Genomic DNA, 16785 nt, shown 5'->3' with positions numbered 1-16785 from the left:
ATATATAACGTTATTCACGTTGAACAATACTGGACGATGTCACATGTGCTTGTTCTCATTCATACAATCCGAGCTCAGATTGAGGTAGATTTTTTATTAGAGCTGTTTTTTGCCAGAGTACATCATGTCCAGTGGAAGTGGTATGGAAAGCAAGACCCGTTTTTTGTTCTCTTTTGTATTGTACGTCTTTTTGGTGTTCAGCCATTTGGTGTTCAACAATGTCATACATAGAAAACAACAGTTATATAAGAAAATTTAAAGAAGCTGCTAATATGCTAAAAAACCCAACCCAATGCAATAAAAATTAAGGTTTAATTCTCCATCAAGTGTGGTCAGCTCTAATAAAAAATCTACCTCAATCTGAGCTCGGACTGTATGAACGAGAACAAGCACACGTGACATCATCCAGTATTGTTCAACGTGAATAACGTTATATATCTGCATTCTGTTATTTGAGTTTTATGAATAGCCAGACGGTTATGATTTGTATTTATTAATTCTCTTGTTTAAACTTTAAGTTATACTATTTACCCCTGAAGATGTAAATCCTACGATTTACGAAACTTGTCGGGAACTATTATTTCAGTGTTTTATAGAACTGAATAATAATAAAAAAATGTGGTGTAATCACCAAAATATGTCTTTTGAATCATAGAGACAGTTAAAGTAGTTAAAACATGCAGCACTCAACCAAAATAGTGAACTAAAACCAAAATTATTGTGAACTGAAACAAAAACTAAACCAAAAACTTGATGAAGATTCAGTTTGTTCTGATTAATTTATTTACTATAGCTTAGAAAATAAGTTGAAAAGACAAGATCCTAGCAGCATACTTAGTAAATAAAGTTTATTGAATAGACAATAGCAGTTTTTTCAATATTAAGGAGTAAGAGAAAAAAGAGGCAAGAGTTTGGTTAGAAAAGTTTTTCATTTATCCATTCGCTCATAGATGCCAGATGGAGTACATTTTTTTAAATAAAAATATCCTCTCACAGAAGGTTGCAAAACCTGTAAAAGTGTTTTGCATGGGTTCACAAATGGATATGTTGGTATTGTGTGAGAGTTAAATGGCCAAGTCAATACTGCATGGGCATTCAAATGATAATAAATATATGCAAAAATACCAGGCTTATGAAATCTAAATTCTTTCACATGCTATTTTTTTTATATGTATTTGATATATAGTTCTTATTCTGGAACTGAAAATCATTCCAGAATCTTCACTTATCACACTTACATTAATGTGATTGATATATATATATATATATATATATTTGAAGACACTGAAATTTTTTATGTAACTTGTTTATCTTTGCCATTTTTATTAAGAAAAACATTTCTTATTCTCAGCTAAGACCAGATGAATTTTTGAATATTGATGCCATTATTGAAGGAGCTTTGCACAAACTTGTCATCAAACCACTGAAAAGTTATCTCTACCAGCTTTTTGTAAATGAATACACTAGGTAAGATTCTACATAATTTGATTTAAACATAGAAAAATAGAATTGATAAAAAATGTTTTTTTTTTATTTATTACAAAGCAATTGAGTGTTGTAATGCATCATACACAAAAAATAGGGAGGAAAACCAGTTGATTATTCTGAGCTTTTCCCCGTTTAGAATTGAACATTATTAAACCCTTGTTTAATCAGTCTGTTGTATTATATGAAGATCTCAAATAACTGTCTTCTGTTTTCAGTCCATGTAAATTTGTATTAATTAGTTTTTTTTTGTTGTTGTTGTTTTGTTTTAAATTACCCTTTTTCATAATGTTTCTTATATTGTTAGAAAAGTAGCTGTAGAAGTATTTACATTATTGGTTCTGTTCTTATATGATAATGCGCTCTGTTGTAGATTTATATTTATCATAAAATGTTTTACCCACCCTTCAAAATACTGAAAAAAATAATTAAGGTTTTCAAATATAAACCTGTTATTTTAATTTTAGGCCAGATACTCAAAATAACTAAATAAAAATAAACGACATTAGAAAAATTTAATTACAAATTAAAGACTACAAATATTTAATGCAGAAGTATAATCTTTAGAACTTTTATGATCTATGATGCTATAGCCAGTATACTATATGCTGCCCAACACGAGTTTCATAAAGTGATTACATGGTTTCCCCCTCTCAGAACTAACTGTAAAACAGACAAACCATGCCAAAGAACTAAACAGACTAGAGTCATACCTAGAAAGAGCATTCTCTATGGGCACTAGTAGGAAGCCATAATTGTTACACTACATGCCTAAGAATTCTAATTCCCAATATCTGGGTGAGCTTTTCACATCTTTATTTAAGTTGATTTTTAACCCTGCAGAGGTTTCAACTGATCTGACAGATACAAACAAATTGTTTAATATAAATATTCTTACACATATCCAGTGTATAGCTTGGAGGTCATGACTAGCTGTGCATGCATATATTATGAGTGATATTCTACTGTTTATGTGGTCAGTTTTGGTTTAACACGTGTTATGTTAAAGGTATGTGATATTTAATAGTAAATTGTATCTGAGAGAGATCATGAACTCCAGTGGCAGTATAGTATTGGTTTAATTTTTTTATTTATTTATTTACTGTTGAAAATGGCTGGGAAAATATATCGATTGGATAATCCATCAGATGTTGAAGAGATTCAACGAATGTTACTCAAGTCCGATGATGAGAATAATAGTCGAATGCGAAGATGAAAGTGATTTAGAAGATGATGATTATTCCAAAGTTCATTCAGATGATTCGGATACTGAACAAGATATTTCTAGTGAAGAAAGTGAAGATGAATTAGACATGAATGAAGAGTATTTTCTTGGAAAGGATAAAGAATCAAAATGGAGGAAAAATCCAATAAGCAAATTAGAAGACAGCCACAGAATATTTTGTCAACTTCCATTAGTTCAGCCTAATGCAAAAAATGCCAAGATAGATCTTGAAATTTGGAATTGTTTTATCACAGATTTTGAACCAGTATTCAAGAGAAAGAGATGCTAAACAAATAGACAACACAGAATTGAAAGCATTTTTAGGCCTCTTATATCTAGCTGGTTTACATTGCAACAATTGGCTAAATTTTTATTCCTTATATTTCTTTATTCAATAATTTCTAGATTGTAACTGAAAATAAATAAACCATCATATATTATATTTGCAGTGTTTTTAAGTTTTATCACATTTTAGCACATACTAGTAATGAATGTATATCTCAGATACACACGATCTAAGCTGCAATATTTTGACTGTGAGCTTCGCAGGGTTAAAAGCAAATTATAAAAAATCTCTCATATTTAAATTTGCTGCAATGAAGTATAATAGCATTCCTCCATTTGATTCTGTCACTGGTGTATAATTCACTGTAGACCTGGTTTTATAGTTGTGGCAATGGATGCATTTCATATGTTCTTCTAAACAGATGTTAGCTGCTATGGTAATTTGCATCAGCAAGGAACTTTAATATATACTAGGGCTTGAAAGCAGTACAGTGATTGTATTTCCTTAAAGTTCTGGCTATTTCTTCAGATGTATTTGTACCCATGAACATATTCTTGTAATAGAGACAAAATATTGAAGACATTAAACTTATATTTAATTCCTTCCTTTGTGCTGTTTTCATTCTATTAAACTGTCAACATGAGTTTTGACAGCATCTAAGTCTATATAAACACTTCTAACAAGCTCACTCAACTATAACAAACTATCAAGAATTCCTAGCCTCCTGCAGGCATGGTTCTTAGTGCTCTTCTAAAGGAAATTCACTACAGCAAACAATCCCTGTAGATACTACAAGTTTGCTATAATGAGATTCAGCTGTAGTTGTACATTCATATTTGACTCTTCACTTTCATCATAGTTGCCCTAATTTTCCATCAAGCAATTAAATTAATATTTGCACTTATTATTGCATGACACCTCTAAGGAGGTCAAGTACTCATCATGGGAGGGTCCACTATCTCCTTTACTTAACCTCCCTGCCAGCTTGGACACACACACACACACACACACACACACACACACACACACACACACACACACACACGGCCAGCAAAACCTGGATACGATTCATGCTACCTGTTGAAAGAACATTGATAAGGAGTGCAATTTGGCCGTCATGTCCATTAGAAGGTATGATAATTCTTCAGGCCTACATAGCTATGTTCAGTTGCCTATAGCAAGAAACGCGGTTGCTTGCCGTTTGCGCAATAACTGGAATCTTAGTTATATTAGACTAAATACCTACAAGTTATATTTATTTTTTCTATTTCTTTTGTCATGTAATATTTTTTAATGCAGTGCAAAAAAAATCCTTTCAGACTTTCTTCCCTTAAATATTGTATCACTTTCTAATTTCATTACAAATTTTTTTTTATTAATTATTATTGTTATATATGAGTATTATATTACTCGTATATTAGTCGCCAATACATTTTATTCTCCCAAAACTAGTTCTTTGCACTTCAACTTTCTTGGTTTCCCTGAATTACTCATTACAAATTGAAATAAATGACTGTTATGAAGTAAAGTTATGTACATTTTCTGCTAGTTTAGATATTAAGTGGCAGTTTTGAAATAGTGATACTTTCCCTATACTTTATCATTCAAAACCTGGACTGCCTTGTGAATTTCAATGCTCTGTCAAAATCTTTTCTGCTCAGCTCATCTACCCAACATACTGATGCTGACTACAGAGCTTTCTATAATAATCACTTGCTTTGTACTTCCACATGTCCATTTTTGGCAGTAACCTTTTCTTGTTTCATCACTTCTCAAACAAGTACCTCATGATCATTCTCACTAACTGGTGGCAGTATCAACCTCATTAACAACTACATCTTGTGAAGTTATCACCAAATCCAAAACATTAAATCCTCTAGTTTTTTCAGTCACATGCTGCTTAAGATATTTATCTCTTAGAAATTCAACAAACTCACTCTCCTTGTTCCCATTTGCTATCTCCTCTTTTCACTCTCTATATTCCTGTAATTAAAGTCTCACATCAGGATCACCTTCTTTTTTATATGCCCAACCAGTTTACCTAAACATTTCACAATCAATATTTTCTACATTTCCCAGCATATAATAGCATCCAATCAGATATACTAGCCTGTTAATTTCAACTTCACCCCACACAGATTCAAAATCTAGGCATGCACTATCAACTTACACACTTTGTGGGTACCATTTCTCTGCAATCATTAACAGCACCCCCCCCCCCCTTTTCACATTCCTATCCTTTTGAAAAATTACATATATCCTTCCATTTCTATTCCTGACACACCACATTCTCCTCAGACAACCAAGGTTCACTTCTTGCAATCAATGCAACAAACTCAACTCTCTTCTTTTGAATACTCTTTACATCTTGTACAAACATAACAATCCCTGTGTCTTTGAAATCATTCTAATCAGCACCAACATTCTCTATTCCAGCTTCTATATCATACCTCTCTCTTCAGTCTGACCACCCCTGTTTCCCTGCTCCTGACTGATTTCCATTCCTACCTGTCCATTCCTCAACTTTATGCATTCCATCACATCTTCAACCTCGTATCCATCTTCCTCCTGTCTTACAGCCTGTTTAGTTGTGTTATCCTGCTTCATAAGTAAACTCTGATCATTTACTAATTAATATCTTGACTTTGTGCCTTCTCAGAAAACAATAGCTTTTCTAAATGCCCAACACCAAATGCATTCAAATGCAATCTGTCAACTTTCAAGCTTTCCTTCAAATTCACCCCACAACTCAGCCATTTTACTATTCATTATTATCCGTTACCTGCTGCAACAACTTCCTCAAATCTCTACTGACATTCTTTTTTTCCCCAAATAAGTCAGTTGTGCTCATGGCTATCACTAATTTTTATTATTGCTCTTTCCTTTTCTGCAGTGCATCGATTATTTTTTTAATTGTTCCATCAGGAAAGTTTGTGCACTTTATTAGTTATCACACCTCTAATGATTGAGTCCCCATATAATGATATACGACTATCCTTTGACTCTTTCTTCATGATAGTAACTTCCTCCTTCTCATTAGCCATTCTCTTCTTTAGATGTGTAATATTCTTTTAGAGATGTTTCATTTCACTAGATATTAGATAGTTGTTTGAAGTTTTTTTACTTGATTATACAATAAATTAAAGATGCTAAGAAATTATATTCTTGGTTTAATCCTTTATTCAAGTGTAAGCAAACAAAGTTTCCACCTAAATTATTTTCAGAACAGGGCAACTCCTATATAGAGGCTAATGACTTCACATCACTTGTCTTAGTATCCCATAATGCAAAACATATCCTTACAGACATGATACCAAGGTCGAAGTAATGCAGAAGTCATATTTCCATATATGAGTAGCCAAAAAGGTGTGACACCTGATTATTATTATGTGACACTTCCAGAGAGTCCAAAGACTCATCGAGGGAGGGTGTGCTAACAGCATCGAATGATTGATCCCCTGCCAACCATACTCAATACTCAAACTTCCTTACTTTTTGCAAGCCATTAGTAGCAGAGGCGCTACCAATCGACCAACCTTTACTCTGGATTAGAGATAATTATAAGTTTTTTCACTTGGTTTAATCCTTTATTCAAGTGTAAGCAAACAAATTTTGCCCCTGAAGTATTTTCAAGACAGGGCAACTCATATATAGAGGCTAATGACTTGACATCACTTGCCTTAGTATCCCATAATGCAAAGCACGTATCCTTATGGACATGTATAATGCTATGCATTGTGGGAAAGGTCACTAGACCAGTTTCAACCTTTATTGAGGTCTCATCAGTAGGAGCCAGACGTATAGGTGATACCAAGGTTGAAGTAATGCAGAAGTCATATTTCCATATACAATCATATCAACCTTGGTATCACCTCTGGATCTGGCTCCCTCTGATGAGACCTCAATAAAGGTCGAAACTGGTCTGGGTAGTGACCCTTCCTATAATGCACAGCATTATACATGTCCATAAGGATATGTGCTTTGCATTATGGGATACAAGTGATGTGAAGTCATTAGCCTCTATATATGAGTTACCCTGTCTTGAAAATACTTCAGGTGCAAACTTTGTTTGCTTACACTTGAATAAAGAATTAAATCGAGTGAAAAAAAACTTATAACAACTATCTCTAATCCAGAGTAATTTAATAATAAGGTGTGACACCTTTTGGCTACTCATATATGGAAATATGACTTCTGCATTACTTCAACCTTGGTATCATGTTTGGTTAGCGACCCTTTCCATAATGCATAGCATTATACATGTTTGTAAGGATATGTGCTTTGCATTATGGGATACTAAGACAAGTGATGTGAACTCATTAGCCTCTATATAAGCGTTGCCCTGTCCTGAAAATAATTCAGGTGCAAACTTTGTTTGCTTACACTTGAATAAAGGATTAAACGAAGAATATAACTTCTTAGCATCTTTAATTTATGTTTCATTTCAATTTTCATTTTTAATAACCCTTGCTCTAATCTTTTCACTATGTTGTCCTTTTTTGTTTACCCAAACAGTCCAAACCTTTCATAATTTTCGGTGCATAACTATATCAATTTTCACATCACATCCACTGGGAAAAATTTAAGGCAGAACTTGATCTTAATACCAAAGCTTTCCTTGTCACCAACATGCAATTCTTTACAAATGCCATTTTCAGAAGCAGTAAGAATAAACAAGTAGCAAAACATAATATAAACAACAAAAATTACATTAACACTGCTGAAGGATACTTGTATCCAGCCTGAGGGGGAAAAAAATGCAAAGCTGCACTTGACACTAATTAAACACTTTTTATTAGCACAGCTCAAATATACCGCTGCATTCAATCAAGACTGTAGCACTAACCCCAGATTATGTTGAAAGAAATAGAGATGGAACAGTGGTAGAAAATATTCAAGAGAAATGCAATCAGAACTTATCAATATTTGAGGTATAGGAAATCAACAGTTTCATGATTCTCAGATATAGAGAATAAAGGTTCAGAAAGCATGGTTAGAAAGCAGAACTCCTGATGATTGGAGTAATGCTCTTATAATACCAATCTGTAAAATGGGAAATATAACTGATCATGAGAATTACAGAGGAATTTCCTTAATTAGTGTTTCAAGTAAGATTTATGCAAACATACTTGAGGCTAAGAAATATAGTATAAAAGAAACCTATAAAAGAAGTTGGGTTTTAGACTACATAGGAGTTGTCAGGATCAGATTTCTAACTTTAAGACAAACATTTGAGTAACCATGGGGATATAATAAGGGTCTATGTTTCAGTTTTGTAGATCTGGAGAAGGCACAACAAGGTGCTAAGAGAAAAGTTGTTTAAAGCTCTACAGATTTATAGGATATTATATAGAGCCACAGTGAAATAATTATGTATTAATCTCAGATATTTTAATCTAATATCATCATACATCATCATTTAGTGCAGGTTGAAGAACAGTAACAGAAATTTTAGCACAAAAAATTGAGAAATGTGGACATTACAATGGAATTCTTGTAGATGTGCTGTCATGTAGTAGCTTAGATAAAACATTATTAGAACAACTGAAGTGAGTGAGTGAAGAAGAATAACGGAAGTGAGTGTTGCTGGTTGGAAGTACAATGTGTGTGTGATGTGTGCAAGAGATGAAGGGAAAATCAGGAGAATGGTATTGAAGAGACAGAAGTGAGTGTTGCTGGTTGGAAATACAGTGTGTGTGTGTGTGTGATGTGTGCAAGAGATGAAGGGAAAATCAGGAGAATGGTATTGAAGAGACAGAAGTGCTGGCAGTGGAAACAGTAGCAGTGTATGAGATGAGATGATGAGAGAATGGGAATGCAAGAGGAATAGGGAAACGGGGGAAACCTAGGTGGATAGGCAGACATGACATAAGGAGAGTGGATGTTGAAAGTGGCAGTGAATGTGTGTATGAAGATGGAGATGGATATTGCAATGTGGATAGGGAAGTTAAGACTGAGCAGATATATGTGGTAAGTGGTGATAAGTGATTGGGCGGTGTGGTTGGGAAATCACAACCAACGAGTGGCTTAGATAGAACTGGTTATAGACTTAAAAATGAATCACTGTGTTTGTTTACAAATGCCAGAAGTATCAGAAATAAGGGAGATGAAATGGTTTCATTGATTTACCCCAAAATCATTGGAAGAAGTGAAACATGGTCGAATGAAGATGACATTCTAACAGGAATAGAAATGGAAGGATACAGTATTTTTTTGTAAGGATAAGAAAGGACAAAAAGTGAGTGGGAGTGCTGCTGATAATAGCAGGGGAATTATGTTTACACAAGGTAGACATGAAACAGGAAAATAGTGGCAATGGTTAGGAGGCAGTGTGGTGTAACGTGGAAGTTGACAGGAAGACATTTATTTGGATGTTGTTATAGGTCTGGGAATGTGGAGGATGGTGATGAAGAAATGTGTAAACAACTTGGATTAGTGAAGAAAGGAGGGTTATTATAATGGGTGATTTTAATTATGGTAGTATAGATTGAAATGAAGACACAGCATTTGGGAATAAAAATGAATTTCTTGAGAGATAACTATCTCAGGCAGCACATGAAGGAGGGTACGTGAGGATCGAGTTCTAGATCTCATCATTTCATTAGAGGATGTTATTGTGAGAAGAGTTTCACACTTTGCTCCAGTTGGTGAAAGCGATCATGAAGTGATCACTTGGGTTGTGGCTAGCCATATGCAAACTTTTGGGAGGAAAGGATATGTGGAATTATAAGGCTGGTGATTATGACAAGCTTAGAAGACAGCTTGGAGCTATAACATGGAATAAGGAGTTGAGCAGTAAGGAAATAAATGCTGCATGGGAACTGACAAAGAAATACATAACAGCATCAATGTGTGAATGTATTCCAAAGACCAAAAGGCTGAATAAGATAGGTGTAAAATATATGAATGTGGAGCTTAAGCACGAAATCTGGAAAAGAAGGTACTTTGGATGACGTACAAGATGAATAATGGTAATAATAATCAGTTACATGAAGAATATAAAGAACAAGCCAGGAGAATGACTCAGTAAGGAAAACAAAAGTGCAGTATGAGCTGAAATTGGGAAATCAGGTGAAGAAAAACCCTAGTTTTTTGGATATCTGGCAAGTAGAGGGAAGAATGATCATGGTAAGATGATGTTAATGGATGAAAGTGGTAGGATGGTAACCTGCTACAGAAGACATTGTTGTGGTATTCAGTGAGCAATGTTTCACCCTGATCAGGATAGAATCATGAGGAACTTAAGTGTGGAGAACAAAGCAAAGGATGGCTTAATTGTGAGTGAGCAGGAGGTATTTGAGGACATAAATAAACTTGATGTCAATAAGGTGATAGGATTTGATGACATATCATGTGTATTAAGGGAATGTTCCAGAGAATTGGCAGTAGCAGTGGCATGCCTGTTCAATAAGTCTTGCAACAGCACAGGTTCCAAGGGAGCGGAAGGAGGGTAAAATTATTCTGCTGCATAAATGTGGTGATAAGGCTGCAGCTTCAAATTATAGGCCAATCTGTATATCTGGAGTTGTGGTGAAAGTACTGGAGAGATTGGTGAGAAGTAGGATACAGAAATAGGTTGATAACAGTAGTATTCTCTGTGGTTATCAGCATGGGTTTGTTAAAGGGAGATCATGTTTTACTAACTTATGTACTATAACAAGGTGACAGCCTCAGACAGGGTAGATGCACATACAGTGGTGTACTTAGATTTTGCAAAAACTTTTGATAGATTGCCACAGAACAAGCTCTTAAGTAAATTTGAAACAAATGGGATTGGATAACAGACTTCTGAGTTGGTCAGTGACTGGCTGTCAGATTGGTATCAGAAAGTTGTATATGGGGGTGCAGTATCCCAAAAGAGGAAGGTCACTAGTGGTGTGCTGCAGGGATGAGTTTTGGGACCATTGTTGTTCAATTTGTATGTTAATGATATTGGAATGGGTTTTAACTAATGATATGCAGCTGTTTGCAGATGATGCAAACTGAGGATAGCAATGCAGAGTCAAACAAATATTATGGATTTTCAAAAATGCATTCGGATCACCGTGCAAGCCTAAAAGAAAGGAGACAAATATTATGGCTTTACACAGGAGGACTTGAATAGATTGCATGAATGGGCAGGAAAGTGAAATTGTCAGTTCAGTGTTGCAAAGTGTAAGGTTTGGTAAGCAAAGATGGGATGCGAAGTATACACTTAGTGGGGAAACCTTAAAGGAAGTAGAGGAGATGAAAGATCTAGGAGTGATGGTGAACAATGACCTGAAATTCAGGGGCCACACTTCATGTCGGATAATGCAATTATGTGGAGGACCATGACATGGAGATAGAGAGCTTATGAAGCTATCATATAAGGTCTTAATCAAGCCTCATATGGATTATTGCACAAATTTGGTCGCCAGGTTTTCATGGTGATGAGGATATGTTGAAAAGAATCCAGGGAAGATTCACAAAGGTGAATGTGGAGTACGAGGGCAGATTGAGAGAATGTAAGTTGTAATGTAAGCCTCGTGAATAGGAGGAAGAGGGGGAGGGATGTGATTGGGACATATAAGTTAGTCAGGGGTTGTTATCAGTTTGACATGGAAGAGATTTTTCATAGAATGGGAGAGGGGTGAGGCATGTCAAACTGACACGACTTCCAAATAAGCAATCCTTGAATGGCTTAATGTATCAAATGACTTCCTGTACAAGTATGTTATTATATCTTTGGTTATCCAGCCCTTAGTATCCAACTGACCAACTGCTTTCTCACTGTGGTTGAATAATTGAAGGAATACTATATAGCCAAGTGGCTGCAGGTTCGAATCCTGCCATTGACATGAATGTTTGTGATTGTCTGTGAAAATACTAGTGGTGGTGTGATGATGGTGGGCGATAGATGACGTTGGTGTAGATCAGTGGTTCTCAAACTTTTTTTTTTGTCTGGCGGCACACTAAAATCAATAAATAAATTTCACGGCACCCCTAGTATTATTTGCTTTTTATAGAGAGTAAAGTGCTGATTAATTGATTCAGAAAGACTCGCATATATAACCCATAAATAAATTGATATTACAGATACTAAAGATATGAAGGAAAGCTTGTTTAAAAGAAAACAGATTTTATTTAAACTAAATTGGTTTATTTTCAAACAACCCAAAAACATACAAAACAAAAGCTATTATAAAAGTTCAGATAATAAAATATGAACTTAATGTGAAATATGTGCCTGGTGTTGTTTGCATATTTCTTTGATATTAGGCCTTGTTTTTGAGAGACATATTCTCATCTCATTTTCAAGGGCCTTTAGTCTTTCTCTCTTCTTTGTTTTAATATTTACGAGTGCAGAAAAACCCAGTTCACACAAATAAGATGTAGAAAATTGCAATAAGATATTAAGTGCTTTGAATCCTGTATTGGAGTACTCCATAGTTGTTATCCAAAATGAATTCAGACACATTTCTGAATGCTTCAATCTCAACGTACGATTGTTACTTATATCAATTAATTCTTCAGCTTCTATAAGACTTAACTCACTCATTGCTGATGTTGACTCTACAAATGGATTTCGAATCCAATCGTATAAATTGACTGAAATGTCTGGAAAATAATGGTCAATTTTTTCTCTAACGATGTTAAATGACTGTAAATAAGCTTTTGCAGATCAGTGTTCTTACATTTTCTGGAGGCAACTTTAAGGAACATTTCTACATTGTTGGTGCTTAATTTTATCTTCCACATTTTTATTTTATCTTTAAAAGCTTTAATTTTATCTGTAGATGTCAAAATATTCTCATTTCTTCCTTGCAGTTCAGCTTGTTCAGATGATCGAATATGTATGTTAAATAGGCTAGTTTGGAACATCAAAAATCATCTTGTAATAATTTATAGAATTCTGGTTTGTCTTCATTTTGGAAAAATATTAATATTTCTTCTTTAAGTTCAAAAAAACGATCCAATACGCGACCTTTTGAAAGCCATCTTACTTCGGTATGAAGAAGAAGATTCTTGTAATGAGATTGCATCTCTTCACATAGTCCTGCAAATATTCTAGATTTTAATGGTCTGGCCTTGATATAATTAACCATCTGAATGATTTCTTCTAATACACTTTTTAATTCCAAGCCTATTGTCTTTGCCACCAATGATTCACGATGAATGAACCAATGAGTCGTTATAATGTTCTCATTTTCTTTTCTAGCAAAGGAAACAAACCCTTTTTGCAATTCCAACCATAGAAGGTGCACCATCTGTACATATACCCACACAAGTTTTCCAAGATAGACCATTTGTATTAAAATATGTGTTCATTATATCAAAAACATCTTTACCCGTCGTAGTTTTTTCGAATTCCTTGCAGCATAGAAATTCTTCGATAATTTTATCATCTTCAATGAATCGAGTAAAAACAAGTAAGTGTGCTTTACCACCGATACCACTTGACTCATCTAACTGCAAACTGAAAAATTTTGATTCGATTATTTTGGTTATAACTGACTTTTCAATATCGACTGACAGATCATTAATATGTCTACTCATAGTATCATTTGATAATGGAATCTTCTTTATTTCTTCTTCTGCCTCAGTACCAAAAATTGTTCACACAATTGCTGAACAGGCCGGATGAATCAAGGTTTCGCCAATAGTATGAGGCTTCATTTCCTTTGCAATTATTTCAGTGACTAAATAACTCGCTTCTTGAACTCGGTCAGAAATTGTAAACTTTCTTACAAAAATTTTACTTTGTTTTTCTTGTAATCTTATTAACTCTTTGAAATATTCAGGATTTTTATTTGACAAGTTGTCATGTTTTATGGAGAAATGTCGCAATAATTTGCTAGGAACCATAGCCTCATTTGATAGAACCAAACCACACAAAATACACTTAGGTCTGGGAATTAATTTATCACCACACCACGTAAATCCCATTTTTAGATAGCTCTCTTGATATAAACGAGTTTTTACATTCTTTTTCATTGTTCCCTTTTTACATGAACGTATTCTTTCTGTTTGTTGTTTCATTAGTGCTTTTTTGTTGCCGAACGTTAAAAATAGTCAAATCTTCATTAATGCAAGTATCAGTTTTTGATAATTTATTAGTGCAAATTGGTTCATTAGCTTTGCTACAAGTAGACATTTCTTGATCGTCAGAATCTTCACTTCTCTTTTTAAGGAAAAAATTATTCATGATTTTGAAGGGCATATGTAACTTTAATATTTTATTTTAAAATTTATTTCAAGTAAATAATTTTTTTTCCGGATGGAAAAAGGAAAAACATTTGTTTAGGATGTCTCTCGCTATAGTTGGAATATATAAAAATAAGAAAAACCTCTACTCACTGAATTTAACGACTTTAATATCGCACTTCGTTTATTTTCACCAATGACAAAAGACTCATGATTTTTGTTTAGGGGAAATGATTATGTATAATACTTGTCACACTGAACAGAGAAATACTAAAACAGACAGCAGGACAACTAACCATTCATTAGTTCATTTTCCCCAGTATTTATGTGCCGTCACATATCTAGTTACTACGACACGCAGTGATCTAATGAAATCCCAGGATATAAGGGTGATACAAAAAATGATAATTTTTATATATGCTTCATCCATTAAAATCAAAATATATAATTTTTTTGGTTTTGATTTAGTTATTTGTGGCAATTGAATATTTTGCTTTATTCAAATAAACGATTCAAAATTTCGTGGAACCCTTGTGGCATACTTGCGGCACCCAGTTTGAGAACCACTGGTGTAGATGATGATGGTAGTTGCAGTTCATTGTAGTTGGTGGATTGAGTGGTGGAGACAGATCTGTAGAGTAGGTGCCCTCCCTCAACGAGTCTTTGGACACCCTGGAGGTGTCACGTAATAATATATTAAAATTATTTAATACAATAGATTGCCTGAAAATATCCAGAAGTGATCGTAAGTGATCTATTTTTCTTGCATTAAAGCTACTAAAGTTATTTATGGTGTCAAACTTCCTGAACTGAATGTTCTTTCCTTCATAACTGAAAGCACTGAACTTGCTACAACACAATATAATTTTTACTTATATCATTCTGTGCAAGATGTCCAAGGCATAGTTAGATTTTACTGACTATATTGTGTTGACAGATGTATGTCTTGTGTTCTTCAAAGATGGGTATTGACAGATCTTCCATTTAATCATAATATGGATGAACTGGAAGATCCAAATTTATCCTTGCAAGAGTGGGGGGGTGGAGGAAGGACAAGGACAGCCAGCATCATAATTGAAAGCAGTGTAGGTTATTTCTTTAAAATTTAAGTGTATTTTATTTTAAATATTTTAAGTACTTATGCCACAGAAATTTAAATTTCATGTTGAATCCCTTTTATTCTGAGTTTGCAATTGTTTGCTAAGTGTACAATATCAAAAAAAATATTTTCACTTTGCAGGACAGGTTCCTTAAAACTTTTGTCTGACAATATAAAATATGCAAGAACTAAAACACCTGAAGAAATTGGAGTCAGAGTAAGTAATTTCTGATAATTTGCCTCATATCTATACACTGAAGTTCCTCTCTTGAACAGATGATTCTATTTGGGTGAATTTGATTTATATGAACACATCTAACTTGTACTATAGTGAAGACTTATTTAGCAAACCTGGACACTTTTACTGAACTTTGTATAAGTCCTGAAAGGCACCTAAAGCATATACTCACTTTTGTGAAAAGCTCAAGTATTATGACATAGCAACAGACATGAAAGGATTTATATGACTAAGACCTACCTGACAAGACAGTTCTACTTGGTGGTTACAATGATTGTTTGTTGAAAATGAACTGCTCATTTAGTAACTTTTTTTTTGGTTACTTTATTATTCATACTGGATAAGATATTTTTATATGTTATACAATTTGAAAACAAAACATTTTTATGAAAACATAGTCATAATGTAACAAAATTTAATGGGAGACACTGTACATGGTTTATATAAGAACTATTTAATTATACTAATTTCCATACTGATATTATCATCATCTGTTTTAGCACAATGGTAAGCAAATGAGCTGCTAACACCTTACTGCATGTAGATGTGCTGGCCTGAGAAACTAGTTCTACATATTCTCTATGAGATGGGAAAACAGAGCGGACACTATTCAACCTTATATCATGGACTGTACTTTTTGTCATATCACTAGTCTGCAGTGAGGTCCTATTTTCTGTTGTTATTGATAAGGTTTGCCAGAAAAGTTCACACCACTAGTTAGTTTGTGGTTGGCAACTTGTTTTAATATGTACACCTCTTAGCAAGTTGTGTCATCATCTTTTATTCTCATAGTTCTCAACCTTGTCAAGACATGTACTGCACAAACAAAAGCTTTCTATAAGGATGCTGATTTGCATTACTGATTTCACTGCATCCCATAAACAGGTCCAAACTTAGGTATGATAATGGGGCAATTAACAAATTAGATGACTATCATTGCAATATTGAGGGAAGAGAAAATTGAAAATGCTTATTAGGTTTAAATAGTTGATATTTTTATCATTTATAAAAGGGGATGGGAAAATAACAGCAATACCAAGAAGGATACTGGCATGCAAAGGTAATTTCAAAAGTTCTGCACACTGTTGTTTAACCAAACATTTATTTCACAAAATAAATTTACTGGATTTTAGCATAAATCTCTGGTTTGCCTTATCACTGCATTTGGGGTATAGGTCAGCAAACCTTTTTGTTTATGTATTTGTTAAAGTTGGGTCACTTGAGAAGAAACGTCATCATTTGTAGTGAAACACTTCAACTTAGGAACAAATTGAAGAAGGCTCATG

At 34.0% G+C, this 16785-nt stretch overlaps 1 protein-coding gene across 10 annotated transcripts in view; it reads left to right on the top strand.

The window, feature by feature from the left end:
- Positions 1–16785, top strand: part of spri (Src homology 2 domain-containing protein sprint) — a 488442-nt gene that overhangs the window by 388973 nt on the left and 82684 nt on the right. For all 10 annotated transcript variants that reach the window (XM_090400600.1, XM_090400599.1, XM_090400601.1 and 7 more), the window contains 2 exons: positions 1352–1467; positions 15403–15478. In XM_090400600.1, the coding sequence (XP_090256726.1) occupies positions 1352–1467; positions 15403–15478 (192 nt within the window). The remainder of the gene's footprint in view (positions 1–1351; positions 1468–15402; positions 15479–16785) is intronic.

This window comes from Typopeltis vanoorti, chromosome 11 (genome assembly GCF_054136105.1).
Source record: "Typopeltis vanoorti isolate ZY-2024b chromosome 11, IOZ_Tvanoo_1.0, whole genome shotgun sequence".
NCBI classification, from domain to species: Eukaryota; Metazoa; Arthropoda; class Arachnida; order Uropygi; family Thelyphonidae; genus Typopeltis; species Typopeltis vanoorti.
The sequence above is the reverse complement of the archived record's forward strand: the minus strand, read 5'-3'. Positions and strand labels throughout refer to the sequence as shown.